The 14,200-nt window shown below is 57.0% G+C and overlaps 5 protein-coding genes and 1 non-coding gene across 6 annotated transcripts; 2 read left to right on the forward strand and 4 right to left on the reverse strand.

Moving 5' to 3' along the window:
• Positions 1–410: 410 nt before the first annotated feature.
• EHS24_003402 lies at positions 411–495 on the forward strand. Its single transcript has one exon. It is a non-coding gene; the product is annotated as a tRNA-Lys (tRNA).
• Positions 496–767: 272 nt separating this feature from the next.
• EHS24_003403 (uncharacterized protein) lies at positions 768–2,733 on the reverse strand (the record flags this gene model as incomplete). Its single annotated transcript, XM_028619083.1, has 3 exons — positions 768–1,796; positions 1,838–2,482; positions 2,644–2,733. 3 exons carry the CDS (start codon positions 2,731–2,733, stop codon positions 768–770), a joined length of 1,764 nt encoding a protein of 587 aa, XP_028472579.1.
• Positions 2,734–5,651: 2,918 nt separating this feature from the next.
• EHS24_003404 (uncharacterized protein) lies at positions 5,652–6,867 on the forward strand (the record flags this gene model as incomplete). Its single annotated transcript, XM_028619084.1, has 2 exons — positions 5,652–5,934; positions 5,987–6,867. The coding sequence occupies 2 exons, from the start codon at positions 5,652–5,654 to the stop codon at positions 6,865–6,867; spliced, it is 1,164 nt and encodes a 387-aa protein (XP_028472580.1).
• Positions 6,868–6,999: 132 nt separating this feature from the next.
• Positions 7,000–8,538, reverse strand: EHS24_003405 (uncharacterized protein; the record flags this gene model as incomplete). Its single annotated transcript, XM_028619085.1, has 2 exons — positions 7,000–8,206; positions 8,264–8,538. The coding sequence occupies 2 exons, from the start codon at positions 8,536–8,538 to the stop codon at positions 7,000–7,002; spliced, it is 1,482 nt and encodes a 493-aa protein (XP_028472581.1).
• A 640-nt stretch (positions 8,539–9,178) lies between these two features.
• On the reverse strand, positions 9,179–11,365 carry EHS24_003406 (uncharacterized protein; the record flags this gene model as incomplete). Its single annotated transcript, XM_028619086.1, has 1 exon — positions 9,179–11,365. One exon carries the CDS (start codon positions 11,363–11,365, stop codon positions 9,179–9,181), a length of 2,187 nt encoding a protein of 728 aa, XP_028472582.1.
• Positions 11,366–12,442: 1,077 nt separating this feature from the next.
• Positions 12,443–13,638, reverse strand: EHS24_003407 (uncharacterized protein; the record flags this gene model as incomplete). Its single annotated transcript, XM_028619087.1, has 5 exons — positions 12,443–12,755; positions 12,797–12,936; positions 12,975–13,224; positions 13,269–13,316; positions 13,400–13,638. 5 exons carry the CDS (start codon positions 13,636–13,638, stop codon positions 12,443–12,445), a joined length of 990 nt encoding a protein of 329 aa, XP_028472583.1.
• Between the last annotated feature and the right edge of the window lie 562 nt (positions 13,639–14,200).

Raw genomic sequence — 14,200 nt, forward strand, 5'->3', positions numbered from 1 at the left:
CTCTTTCTCCTGACTCTCCCAATCGCAATCGCAATCACTTTCTCTCATCTTGAACATCATTCCGTCACTCTCCCCTCCTCTCTTCCGTCCGTGTCTCCGTCTCAAGTCTCATTGTGACCCGAACTCTTTCTTCCTATTTCAAAATGTAGCGCCGTGCGCCCGTGTTTTGTAGGATTTATACTGTGTTTTGCCCCTTTTTTTCTTTCTTTCCCCTTTCCTTTTCTTCTTTCTGGGTTTATGATGCATGCGAATGCATCTTGTATTATTACGTGTGTTGCAGTGGCATGCAGGGTGAGTGTGTCTAAGGCCTTTGGTCGATCCTGCAATAAAGGAGGGGTGGCGATGCCACACACGGAAGTAAATTGAGTGGCGCGACCTCAAGATCATGGCCGCTGCACAATTTTCAGAAAGCCTGGTTATATCAGTCGGTAGATAGTTTGACTCTTACTTCTTTAAGACATCAAAATGTCATGGGTTCGAGCCCCATACTAGGCTTATCTTTTGCCAGTGCATGCTGCTGAAGCGTGTGCATCGACATATTTTTAGACGAGGTTCATGTTGGGAGCCTTGGCGAGGTGTCCTGTTTGTTATCTTTGTCCTTAGTATGGTTGGACGCCGCCTATATGTCACCATCGCTACGGTGCCCTGGCTCAATCGTCCAAACTGCTGCAGAGGTCTTTGCCTTTGGGGATGTTTGCATAAAGTCTATCTATCATTATAGCAGCCCAACTCCCCGCCCCTCTCTAAAAACGGATGAATCTAAATAATCAAGCTGCCACCTTCTCCTTGACTTCCTCCTCCTTGGCCACCGCGGCCTCGGTCGCAGTGCCAACGGTGGCGCGGTCCACAGACTCGGTGGGGGAGATAACACCACCGTCGCCCTTGGCGTGGCCCTCCTCCTCGTCCTTCCAGAACTGCTTGTTGCCACGGGCAAGACGCTGGGCCCAAGGAGGGAAGAAGCCACCCTCGAGCTTGTACGACCAAGTCTCCTTGTCGTCCTTGTTGGGGGGCACGATACGGCCACCCGAGGCCTTCTCAATGATGTACACGAGCGTGTTGATGATGATGTACGAAATAATGCCACCAATAAGTCCGTACGCGATCGAGTACGAGAAGGGCATCATGGCAATGGCGATGAACGCGGGGATCGCGTCGCCGAGGTACTTCCAGTTGATGAAGCGAGCCTCGGCGGCCATCTGGCATCCGACGATGATCAAGGTACAGCCAGTAGCCCAGGGGGGGATCGAGGCGAAGATAGGAGCGAAGAAGACGGCGATGAAGAAGCAGAAGCCAGTGGTCATCGACGTGAGACCAGTACGGCCACCCTCGGCGATACCGGCACCCGACTCGATGTAAGCGGTGACGGGGGGCACACCGAGGACGGCGCCGATCGAAATGCCGATGGCGTCGACGCAGTACGCAACCGACGAGCGCTCAAAGTCCTGGGTCTTGGGGTCGAGGAAGCCACCAAAGCGGGCCATGGCGTAAAGGGTACCAGTGGCGTCGAGAATGTCGACGTAGAGGAACGAGATGAACGCAAGACCAAACTGGCCGCTGTAGCCGGAAATGTCAAACTTCAGGACATTGAGGGTGCGCTGGATGGGGTGGAACGTCACGACCTGCTTGAAGAAGTCGAAAGCGTCGTCGCCGACAGTGGTGTGGGGGAAGTAGGTAACAGGCGTGGTACGGGGCCACGAGATGATGGAGACAAGGAGGATACCGGCAATGATGGCACCCTTGACGCGGTACATCATGAGCATGACAGTGAAGAAACCACCGCAGAAGATGCCGACCCACTGGATAACGTTAGCAAACGGCTTGGCCTTGGGGGACTCACCATGGTGGGGCTGCGCATCTTGTCTGCGGAAGCGCACAGACCAGTGTCCGGGTCACGGAGGGCGTCGAGACAGCCGGAAAGCTCCATGGGGGTGTCGGTAGCACCGGTGATCACTCCAATACCGGCGCTGTAGCCAAGACCAATGAGGGTGAGGTAAAGACCAATGCCGACGGCGGTAGCCAGCTTGAGCGAGGCGGGAATGATACGAGCGAGCCACTGACGGATGCCGAGGAGAGTGAGTCCCACGAAAACCCAACCCTCCACGAAGACGGCGGTGAGAGCAACCTCGTAAGGAACCAGACCAGAACCGTGGTAGCCGACGACAGTGTACGCAAAGTAGGCGTTCAGACCCATACCAGGAGCGAGACCGATGGGCATGTTGGCGAAAAGACCCATGCAGAACGACGCGAGGGCAGAAATGGCAGCGGTGGCAGTGACAGCGTCACGCTTAATCTCCTGCAGACAGAGGAGGTACTCCTCGTTGGTGGCACAAAGGTCCGCCATCGAGTCGGCGGGGCAGACACAGGTACCACCAGACTCGGCCACGATGGACGAGTTGACCGAAATAATGTACGCCATGGCGAAGAAGGTGGCCATTCCGGCACGAATCTCGGTAAAGAAGAACGTGTTGGGGCGCTCCTTGGGCTGCAACAGTGTCAGTCTCGGCCATGTCTTTGGATGTGATCGACGCTCGGAGGGGGGCCACTGCCATCCATAGATGGTAGCTGGTGATGCGAGATCCGATGTGTTCGGATCTCCCCCGCCTTTCCCCATAGCAAAGTCCCTCATGCACTGTCCACACTCACATGACCGCTGCCCTCGAGGCGGAAGTAGCGACCAACGAACGACTTGGCTACCGCCACATTCGCATTATGGATTGCCGAAGACCAGCCCATGGTTGTTGGGTGTGTGTAGGTGGTGGTGTGGTGAGTTTTGTTGTGACTTGGGAAAAAATCACGTCCTCCGTCTCATCTAGAGATTTTATGAAGCCAGGCTTCCGCCGGGGGGTGCCGCCAGGGCCGCCTCGTTCACCAGCCGTACAACCCGCACCCTGCTGTCTCGACTGCTCTGGCTCAATGGCCCGTCCCCGTCGTATCTGCAAACTGTATCGTTCGTTCGCAATTCCACCTTGTTACCGGCACACCAGCAGAAGCCCTAACTCTCTCCTTGCATGACGAGCAGCCTCCTCAGCTCATGCGCCTTGGGTTCATGTCCAGGCGTCCAGGTGTCCACATGTGCCACCTTCCTTGGCTTTGGTGGCCGTCGGAAGCGAACTCTGCGGGTCTCGTAAGCTTTATTGTGACTTTGGTGGTCTTGGCAAAAAATGCCAAGACTGCTCAATCTCAGGGAGGTCGTTGTCGGCCAATCCATTTCCCGCGACTGGTCAAAAGTTGGAGCTCGCATGATAACTGTTCGTCCTATGTGTGAGAAGTCAGAGGGGAACGATGGATCAATTTGGGGGTGGACGTTGTGAATGAAGGACGTCAAGATGTAGATCACAGATCAAGAGTGTTTCTGGAGATTACAGCCCGGCTGATCCTGCCCTCTGCGTAGCACACTTTAGAGTTGCGGATCGCTGCACCACGCGGGGCGAGCCGGAAAGTATGTCCGGCTTTCCTCTCGGCCTCTCCCAGCCCCTCGTATCCCAAATCTCCATCCCAAATAACCCGTCCAACCTGTCCTGTCCAGAGCCAGAGCTCAGGCGCCAGGCCAGGGGTCCCAAGCCACCGTCTGGGTCAGCAGGTGCAGATATGACCTGTGGGTGGAGCAGTCAAGCGGCCGTTATCTCCGATGCGGCCGGATGACTTTTTTGTTGACGGACGTACAGCTCCGCTCCTCACGGGATAACACGGCATTCTGGCTGGCGGACCTGCGTGGCTCCCTGCCTGGGTGGCCTTATCTGCGTCAGTTGTGTGCGGCAGTTCGGTGTCTCGGCGACAAGCGCAGCAGCCGCCTCACGGGGACGTGTTCCCGCGCAGCTCGCTTCTCAAAGAATTCAGTACCTCAATGCGGCCCGGTGCGTTGGACAGCCTCTTGACGTGGTGTGTCTCAGGTACGACTTTAATGAACTGGCCTTGGCGCTGGTGTTCTCCTATCGACCGTCCCGTCCTCGCCATTTGGAGTCGTCCTCATTGGCGTGACATTTGTGAGGCGGGTCAAGTTGATAGCTTTGGTGTACCGGCGGCCGGTGGTGTTGATGATAGGTGTCTGCAAGAGTCGGATCAAAAAGCGTGATGGTGTCGGTTTACGACGCAGGTGAAACAATAAGTGTGTGCCACTTCGGTTTAGCCCAGCGAGGTTGAACCAAATGAATCCCACGGACGCAGGATTTCGAGAGGAGGAGAATGGGCTTTGGGTGAAGAGGTGTATGACGTTAAAATGTCAAGAGCGCTAGGGAGCCATCTTGGTACTCGATTATTTGGAGAATGCAGTCCATTCATTCGTCGAGGGCCGTGGCCGGTTGTAGCCTGCCAGAGGCATCACTACAGAGGCAAAAAGACCGCTACTACCTCAGTTGTACTTACAGACACGCTAGTGTATGGTGACCCTTTGTGCTAATCAACGCCGCAATGTAGGCCATCGGACACACATTTCTCCATCCCCAAAGAGCGCGCAGGTCGGCCACACATTGCGTCGACCGCCACCGGTGTTTTCCACCCCTAATGACTTTTGGAACACCGCTATAGACCGAGCACCCAGCCAAGAGTTTGAGCACGGCTTGCGCGTCTTGAAAGCCGTGTTTTCAGCCCAACTGGATGAGACTGCTCTCACAAGCGGCAGGGTTGATCGGGCTGACAGTGGGAGTGGTATTGGCGATCCCCAAGGCGCAGAAACCCTCCCGTTGCTTGGTGGCAGCTTGATCAAAAGCTAAGACAGCTTCGTCTCATTAGTAACCATTTCTAGCCTTATGTAATCCAGTCCATACAAAGATCACGAAAAACATTAGCTTCCATTAGGGCGGGGGCGCATTAGCAAAGTGTAATGGGTGGTGTCGCTGAGACTGGTCTTCAGTCACCTGTTGCTAACACTCCTCTGACAGCTGACTGCGCACGCGCGCACAGGTGCGGTGATGCGAGTCGCATCACCCCCGGGTGGGCAGCTAGTCAAAATACAATACAGATCTGCCGTGCATCGGCCGGCGCTGGCCGACGCTGGCTCAAGCGGAACAACGGGTGCTGGTGACTACCTGGGGGCAGATTCCACACCTGTGTCCTCCACTCCTCCACCTCGTCGGATATCTCCAGCCTATTGGTCTCCGAGGTGCTTGTTCAGCACAAGGGAGCGCGCAGCCAGATGTCAGTTCGGTTGTACATAAAATCCGTCTTCAGTTTCGGAGGCTCGTTAAAGCGTGAGCGTGGAGCGTCGTGCCTTGAAACGTGGACAGATTGGCGATCTAACCGACTAAACGCGCAACACCTATGCCAATCATCTCATCGACCGTCTGTGACCCGTTCGGTGCCGCGCCAGGACGACAACGTCCAAACTGATGACACAGCATAGCAGTTCAACGATGACTCAGCTTCAATGGCCAGTATACGGGGGATCAAAATCAGCTATTGATTTGGGCAACCCGCCCCAAGGTCAAGGTTGGAAGGTTGAATACTCCCAGATTTCGCATCCTCTCTGCCCAGTTACAGGCCTGTGGATCTGTGGAATGGTGGTTGGTAAGCTGGCTCCACATGCGTAACATGGATCCGACATTGGTTGGGGTAAAGCTGTAAAGTCCATGATACTTAAAGCTGCTCCTGTTCTCACATCTTGACTCCATCGACTTTTCCGACTCACACTCGAACACAACCACAACCCAACCATCATGTCCACCGTCAAGGCCCTCATTCTCGACCCCACAACCAGTGAGGTCACTCTTCGCAACATCCCGAAGCCCACACCGGCCACTGGCGAGGTCCTCATCCGCGTCCGTGCCATCGCTCTTAACCCCGTGGACGGCCTCTTCATCGCCCACCCCATTGCCACTTCTGACCGCGTTATCGGCCTCGACTTTGCCGGCGTCGTCGAAGGCGCTGCATCAGACCTCGAGACCTCGACCGACAAGCGCACACAAACGGGTGCCCGTGTCGCCGGCTTTCTCCAAGGGGGTGAGTACCGCAGCTCAACATATGTTTCTTTCAGCACACTAACGGGTCCAAGCCTGCTCGGGCAACTTCCGCCCCGGCGCGTTTGCAGAGTACATTACGGCGCCTTACGACTTGATCTGGAGCGTTCCCGATGACATGCCTCTGGAAAACGCGTCAGCCGTGAGCATGTGCGGCCTGACCGCCGCCCAAGGCGTGTTCTACCGCATGGGCTTGCCGGCTCCCTTCGCGGACACTGCCAGCGCCACCTCAAGCCAGCAAGCTGAGCCCATCAACGTCCTCGTGTATGGCTCGTCGTCCTCGCTAGGCCAGTACGCTGCGCAAATGGTCAACATGGCCGAGAAGACTTCGGGACGCAAGATCCGCCTCATTGGCGCGGCGTCAAGGGCCAAGCACGCGTTCCTCTCGGCCGCGCCTTTCAACTACGACGTCCTCGTCGACTATCGCGATGCCGACTGGCCCGAGCAGGTCAGGAAGGCCACGGAGGGTGCTGGTGTCCAGTACGCTGTAGACTCGATCGCTGAGGGCAACACACCCGCGCTCGTCGAGTCGACGCTGTCGGAAGACGGCAAGTTCGTCACTTTCGTACCCCACAGCCCCGACGACTATGACGCTTCTAAGCTCCGTATCCAGCCGGTATACGGTGCTGTGTGGGAGGGGCTCGGCGAGATGGTCACCTTCCGCCCTGGTATGGTCTTCCCGGCTGACCTCAAGGCTCGGGCCTTCGCAGCCAGCTTCTTCGACTATCTCGGCAGCGGTGGCGTAAAGGTCGTGCCCAACCCCATCCGCCTCATGCCAGGCGGACTCGAGAATGTTGTTGCCGACGGTCTCGCGCTTGTTTCCCACGCCAAAGTATCGCAGCGCAAGGTTCAAGACCGCACTGAAGAGTACATGCGTCCCATTAGCGGCGAGAAGATTGTCTACACGATCGCCTAAGCTAGTGACTGTTTAGTCGCTTGCACATATGTTTGTTTGAATCCGATGCAAATGTGTCACAGAATTTGTTTTGTTTTATTTTTTGTTCTCAGCTGTACGGCCGACATTGCAAGCACATCGATGTGTAGTCTCTTAGTCGTCCTCATCCTCATCATCCTCATCATCTTCGTCATCCTCATCGTCCTCATCATCCTCGTCATCCTCGTCATCAGAACTGCCTTGAACGGTCGTGTAGCGCCCGAGGCCGGCCACCCTGACCACAATCTCATCTCCAAGAGGACCAAAGGGGTCGGCGGCGGTACCGCCAATGTGATGGACAGTCTTCTGGGACGTGCCGTACGCAAACTCAGCGTGGTGACGCTGCCCATTACGCTGCTCGCCGAGTAAAGCAAGACGCAACGTGCGCAGCTTGGAACCACCGAGACCGCGGATGACGCCGGCCCAGAGGTTCTTGTCGTCAGCGGCGGCGTGCGGTGCAGCGGCCGAGGCGTCGCTGCCGTCGAGGACCACGCGGCGAAGACTGGCGGTGCGCACGGAGAAGCGCTCAAAGAGCTTGGCGAGGATGTAAGGTTGGACGGTGCATAGCCCAATCTCGAGCTGCTCAAGTGGGAACAGGGGCGCCGACGGCACGGATGGGATGACAAAGTCGGCGTAAGGGGCGGCGGCATTGTCGAGACCATTGGCGGCGGCGGCGGCGGCAGGAGACAAGACGCGGGTGGTGTCATCTCCTGCAAGCCATTTGATGAAGTCGTTGGCCTCTGACCAGTCGCCCTGGAAGTTGATGCGCAGCCATGTGAGGTTTGGGCAGGCGGCGAGGAAGGTCTTCAAGTGCAACGTAGAGTCCGAGTCGACCGTGGACTGCTTTGGTGCGACGGCGAGATGGAGTTTGCGCAGGTTGGAAAGGTATGGGCCCATGGGGTCCTTCAGGTCTGGGGGGATGTAGAATGCATTGTCCTCGAGACCCCAGCGGCCCTGGAAGACCACCTCGAGGTTGGGTGGGGTGGCGCCCGACTGTGCCACGGCAGCGACCACATTGGTGAACATGGCCGCGACAAAGGTTGGGTCGTGGTTCTGCATGACGAGGGGCGAGCCGAGGATATTCTGCGCTGTTGCAGCGCCGTACGAACTCCAACTGCCCGTGTGTCCTTCGACAAAATTCTTCTCACGGAAGCGTGTGACCGAGTTGAAATCACGAATATCAATCGTGTCGAGGTGGTCGCGGAGCTTGCGAAACACGTCCGCCAACGTGTCGCGGTACCTGGCGGTGCGCACCAGATAGCTCTGGTCCGCGGCAAGTGCTGCGTAGAGGGACGGCTTGCGGTGGTAGCCAAACCGAAAGCTAAATAAGTCAGCGGGCATGTTGACCTGACCCATGGGAGAGCTCTTCCTTACTTACACGTCCGTTGCCATGATGACATGGTTGAGTCCAGCGCCGAGCGGGTTATCAGCAATGTCCACCAGGGCCTGCAATGAGACTGTCGAGATCATAAACTGCTTCTTGCGGAAGAACTCGTACGCAAACGACGAGTGCATGCGGCTAGCGACGAGCTTGCATGTGAGGCGAACTTTGCACAGGTCCTCAGTGGTGAGGTGTCCGGTGATGCGGGTCAGGAGTTCGGTGGGGATGCCCGCGAGCGGCGATGCAGTCTGGGGGTTGATGTTGGTGTCCATCGTGTCTGAAGTCAGCGAAGGGAAGGTGATGGAAGAGATGCTCACAAGGAGGAGGGAATGGCAGAAATGAGAGAGAAGTGAGTCAACGATCAAAGAGAGCAAACAGGGGGGTGCGGATGCGTCCAAGCGATGACAGAGGGTGACTAGACTCGCGGGCGTCGGGACGCGGGTCAACGGGATTACGTAAATGTGGAAAACGCCTACTTGTAAACAAATGCAAGGCGGCAGGGGAGGCACTCAAAAGACCCGCAAAGCACGGTACACGCTCTCCTCTGCGAGCCAGCGGCAATTTGTTGCAAGCTACCGTGCAACCTCTGTGTTTCGTTTTGCACATGCTCTGGCCATGCTCGTGGCCATGCTCGTGGCCATGTTCTCCGCAGTGCCCAAGGGTCCGTCCAATCTTATCGGCGTTCTTATCAGTGGTTTCGAATCTCGCAGCATAGGGTTCGATCAGAGAACGCCGAGAGCAGGTTCCTTGTAGCTCGCGGCGGCGGTTATGGCCATCCATGACATGTATTTATCACATAGAACTTGGCTCTCGGCCTCAAGTACCTAAACTACAGACTACAACGTTTGCTGTGACACCAGCGCGCATCCCCACTCGTGGCCTCATCACATGAGAATCTACTTCTTTTTCCTTCTACCTGACCTGCGTCAAAAAGTCGCCAAAACGGTGGATACACTCGCCGCCCGAGATGACGAGCTCGATCGCGTGCATGACCGTGTTGCGGAAGAGGTGGCCCGTGTGCGTGTCCACCGCAGGGAAGGGGACGCGCTTGAGGGCCTCTTGAACAGGGGACGAGAGTCCTTCGATCCAGGTGCGCAGGTCGGCAATCTGCTGGTGGCTGGTGGCAAAGTCGGGGGTGTTGTCCCCGCGACAGTGGCGGCCAACCGAGTTGAGCCGGGTGTAGACGCTGGAGGGAATCTTGGTCTTCATGGCAGCGTTTGCCGCCTCCAGCTGTCTGAGAACCTTGGCGTCGGGGTGGTCGAGAATTAGTTTGATGTCGCGAGGAGCAAAGGGAAGTTGCGTGTAACCGTTGATGAACAGGCCAAGTTTGCCTTGAACCATCGCAACAACCTCGTCAATGTCCCAGAAGTATTCGTCGCTGGTCACGAGTAGCTTTCCCGACTGGGAGACCTCTTCGTACGTCGATCCATAGGCAATGGTCGTCTGGTTGCGGTACCTTTGCGTCTCGAGGGACTTGGCAATAACGACAGGAACCTTTTCCATGGCGGGATAAACAAACAGGTAGCGCAGCATGACTGCGTTCTCGTCGCTGACGACAATGATTCCGTGAGCGTGTTTGTGAACACGCGATGAGTTGGCGACCTCGACGAGGCCGATGCACACCGGCATTGTACCAAGCATCGAGCTTTTCCAGCCAGATGTAGGACGAGTGTAGGTGCGCGAAAGACCGCTGTTGTCGGCGAGGTAAATGCCTTCGCCGTATGCCGCACCAGCAGACATCATCGGCGTGTGGCTGGCATTCTTGAGGTTTTGACGCAGAATGTTGTGCCAGTTACTCATACTCGAGCCGTGGAACGCGAGAAAGCTGCCGTGGGCTGCACGCAGCGCCTCAAACTTTTCAGCGTGCTTGCGGGTGGAGGTGTGGATCTGGAAGCGGTAGGGAGCCGGCATCGACGTGAGTTGACCTGGAGGGAGAGAGACGATGTGCGCACGGTTGGTCGCAAAGACCCATCCAGCGAGGAAAGACGCATCGGAATCGAGCTGATTGATGAGCTCTATGCGGCCAGAACCCGCATCCTGAAGGGCCTCAGACGTCGGGAGCCTGTCGAGGATGTCGGCGACGTCTTTGGGGACGTAGGGCTTGTCATCCACGCGCTTGATAGGCATGGAAAGCGGGGAGGCCTTCTGCCTGAGAGTGTCGTTACAGGCTGCAACAGCAGCGGTGAGGAGAAAGTCTGCTACCGCGTGGTCGGCGTCAAAGAGGCTCAGGTCGGCGCCGAGGCCGAGGTTCTCGAGCTGGAAGGTGCACAGAGGGGCGTCACAGATCGTGGGCTTGGCACCGGGAAAGGGGTGCTCCTTGTCACACATGAGGCAGGTGTTGCCTGCGTTTTGCAGACGGTCGTTGAGCAGGAGGCAAAAGTCGCTCAGAAATGTTTCGAAACGGCCTTCCTTCCAACGGTCCTTGAAGAAGTTGGTGGCCACCTGCGAAAGCAAGAGACCCATGGGGAAGCCAGGGTGTGCACGCTGGGTCGAGGTTTCGATTCCTCCTTCCTTGAGGTCACCGTGGCGAACGGTGAGACCGGGACGAGGGCATGTGCGGCGGTAGCCCTGGGAAATGTCCACAAGCACGAGGAGAGGCTGAGGACGAGTGAGGCCGCAGGCAGCGCGGGCGAGAGGCGACAGCTCAACCAGGGGAAGGGTAATATAGAGGTATGGGCCCTTCTGCTCGAGCTCAATGCCGGTGTCGTCGAGGACCATTCGAGCGGTAGCGAGGTCTTCATCCAACGATCCCTGGCCGAGGAGTTGGATGTTGAGGTTGAAGTCTTCTCCGTCGTCAAAGTCGTGGTTGTCATCAAGGCCGTTGTCGTCGTCAAACTCTCCCCCAAAGTCGCCATCGTCGTCGGCCACCATGCTGTCGTCAACGTCAAAGTCGTGGCCGTCGTATGTGCCGAATTCATCTTCGGCTATGGGGAAGCTGCGGTTGGCGGACCCGCCGTCCCAGTGCGCCTCGCTACGGGGTGTGGGGAGGTCACCATAGAAATTGTCCGGGTCGACCAGCACCGGCGTGCTGGAGCGGCGTGGACGCTTGGCGGGTGCAGCCGAAGCAACTGAAGGGTTAGAGGAGCGTGTCCTCACCATCTCCGGCTACAGTGCGTTATTGGCGTTGGAAGGTGCGGAAATGGGGGTGGGACCGCCCTTCAGTGAGGGGAGACCGTGGGAATGGGATTTGCGTATGTGCGCAAGTGCCTGCCGGCGTGCAAGACGACTGAGGAATGCCAGATGACGTAGAGAGAAGGCTCTTGGTTGTTGATGCAGTTAACGTGGAAAGCTGACGTGGAAAGTTGACGTGGACAGCTGACGCGGAGAAGACAGAGTTTGCAGGAAACGACACCTGCGGTTGCGAGGGCAAGGCGACTGTCTACCCAGGACGAAGTGCAAAGCGGTGATCTCGACGCGCGTGGCGGCTTGAAAGAGGGTTAGCGACGGCGTTCGCTTCAAATGCAGAAAGTGCCAGGGAGTTGAGAGGAGGCGAGGAGGAACAGCTTACTGGGTGCTTGCCGTCACTGATCTCGAGGAGGCACGGTGAGGCCGGAGCGCGAAGTCGCCGAGAGTCGAGGTGGGGAGTCGCGTTGGGGTGCGGTGAGGAGGTGAGTTGGAGAGGAGGAGATGGTGGGATGAAGAGAAGGCTGTGAGACGAGGAGAGTGGTGGGAAGAAAGAGCGAAGGGCGTCAGAATTGGAAGTTGATGGGATCTCTCTGATGGGACCTACTAGACCCACCAGGTCGGAATCCGTGTGTCAGTGTCCGCGTCCCCAGATAGAGCAGGCAAAAGTGTCCATACCCATCCTCCTCTAGAGACCAGGCATGAAAGTCTAGATAGATACTCCACCCACAACTCAAAGCGTCGTGCTCTAGTCAAGGTCATCTGCAAAGCAGTCGCGTCTCCCGGGTGGCAAAAACGGCGGCCTGGGGTGATGACGCAGTGGCTGCATCGACTGACGGCATCTTTTCCAACCGAGCGAATTGTCTCTACCTGTTGGCTTCTTATTAAGGACGTCTCTTCACAACATGCATATATCCTCAGCGTTTGTACAGATACCCCCAATATACAACCTCCACTGGGCATCAAGCCAGCGAGAGGAAAGGAAGGAGTGTGCGTCGAAATCGAAATATCAGAGACACGGATGTGGATAGCAGAAGCTGCCTTCCACGACGTTCAGCGCTGGCGGGTGCGCTTGGGTGCAGGAGCGGCCGGGGCCGCAGCAGAACTCTTGCGAGTTGGCTTGGAGTTCTCGGCAGTCTTGACCTTGGTCGTCGAGTACGTCCTGGTCGCGGTCCTGGTCACGGTCCTGGGGGCAGTTGGAGTGGGGCTCGAGTCTCTGGACACCAAAGTCGGCGAGCCCAGAACCATGCTGCGCTCGTGTTGGGGGCGAGTCAACAGCACGAACGGGGCCTGTAAAGGCGTCGACTCGGCGAGAGCGGGAGTGGGGGTTCCAACGTCGGTCTCGCGGGGAGTGTTGTTGCAGTCGCTGGTGGTTAGTGGACCGTGCGCCCTGAGGAGGTGACTCACCATTCGTCACCCATGTCAATCGCGCAAATGGTCTTGCCCACCGACATCCTCTTCTCAGCGCGCAATGCAAAGAGCGGCTTGTCGCAGACCTTGCGAGTCGAGAGGACGTAACCGGCGTTGCCGCAAGAGCCACAACCCAGCTGTTTGTCAGTGGCATGCCCACTGTCTCGTCACTTACCTGGACGAAGCGCGCAGGTCCGATCCAAATAGCCTTGCCTCCGTCGTCTTCGTCCGTGAGAAAGCGCTTGTTGAAGCTGTTGAGATGGAGCTCGCGCAGGTCGTCACCAGTGATGTTGTTTAGGAGGTACTCGATCTGGAAACGCGCGTACTTGCCGGACGTCTTCTGGGGGGCAAACCGGAGCCTTTTGTCACTGTCCAGAGTAAGGTAGGCGATACCGAAGAGCGCAGAGACCCAGATGTTCGTGATGCTACAAGTGTCAGGAATATGCGTGCAGCAGCTAGGGTCACTGACACAGTGATTTCGTTCTCAGTCACACTGTCTTCGCAGTGGGCATTCAGACTTTTGCGTTAGCTGATTGAAGGCACCTTGGAGGTTGGTTGCCTCCCAAGACCGGCAACCATCCAGACGAGATGGTCACTCACAACTCCTTGAGGCCGTCATCGAACCTCGTCTTGCTTTTAGGGTTACCCGGGTCGTACAGGCCACCAAGGGTGTGGGAGGTAGGGAAGGAGTGAGGAATCGAGAAGAACGTAGGGAAGTCACTCTGGGCAGCAGCGCGGCCGACATAGAGCGCTGCAAAGAAGGCGGCGCAGTCGTCCGCGCGGGCCAGGTCGATGGGCTTGGATTGGATCAAGAATGGGTTGTTTGCGGTACCCCTCATGCTGATGATGCTTGATGGAGGATGTTGATAAGAAGAGATGATGATGATGCATCAGAAGGGTGGTGGCGAGCGTAAAACTGTGCACCAGAGGCCCGAGGGGATACACTGATCGGCGGAGACATTGAAGACAACACACAGAGACTCAAAAAAGACGCGGTCCACGCAAGGTTGACTCAGTTTTGGGAGCGTGATAATGAACAGGTGATCCACAGTCACCGCAAGGAGGCTCCACGCTAGCTGGGAAGGTGGCCAGTTGGCCAGCCAGGTCGACTGCCATGTCCAGAAGGACTTGGAGATGTGTCCATTAGGAGATTAGGAAAATCCACCCCATGGGAGGAATTGGAATGGCGAGTACCCGGGACAGCTGGCAGAAACACGTAATGTCTGCCAAGACCTCAGCCTTGGCAACCGTGTATGCGTTTTACGGCCTACTGTAGACACCTTGCATGGAGGACTGAAGACGCCTTGCAATGACGTGGTATGGCATGGATACATCGACCAGAACTGCAACACCAACCTGGGACGCCTAGACGTTGGACATACCGCAGCTGGAATCTGAAAC

The sequence above is a fragment of the Apiotrichum porosum genome (assembly GCF_003942205.1).
Source record: "Apiotrichum porosum strain DSM 27194 chromosome Unknown scaffold_16, whole genome shotgun sequence".
NCBI lineage: Eukaryota > Fungi > Basidiomycota > Tremellomycetes > Trichosporonales > Trichosporonaceae > Apiotrichum > Apiotrichum porosum.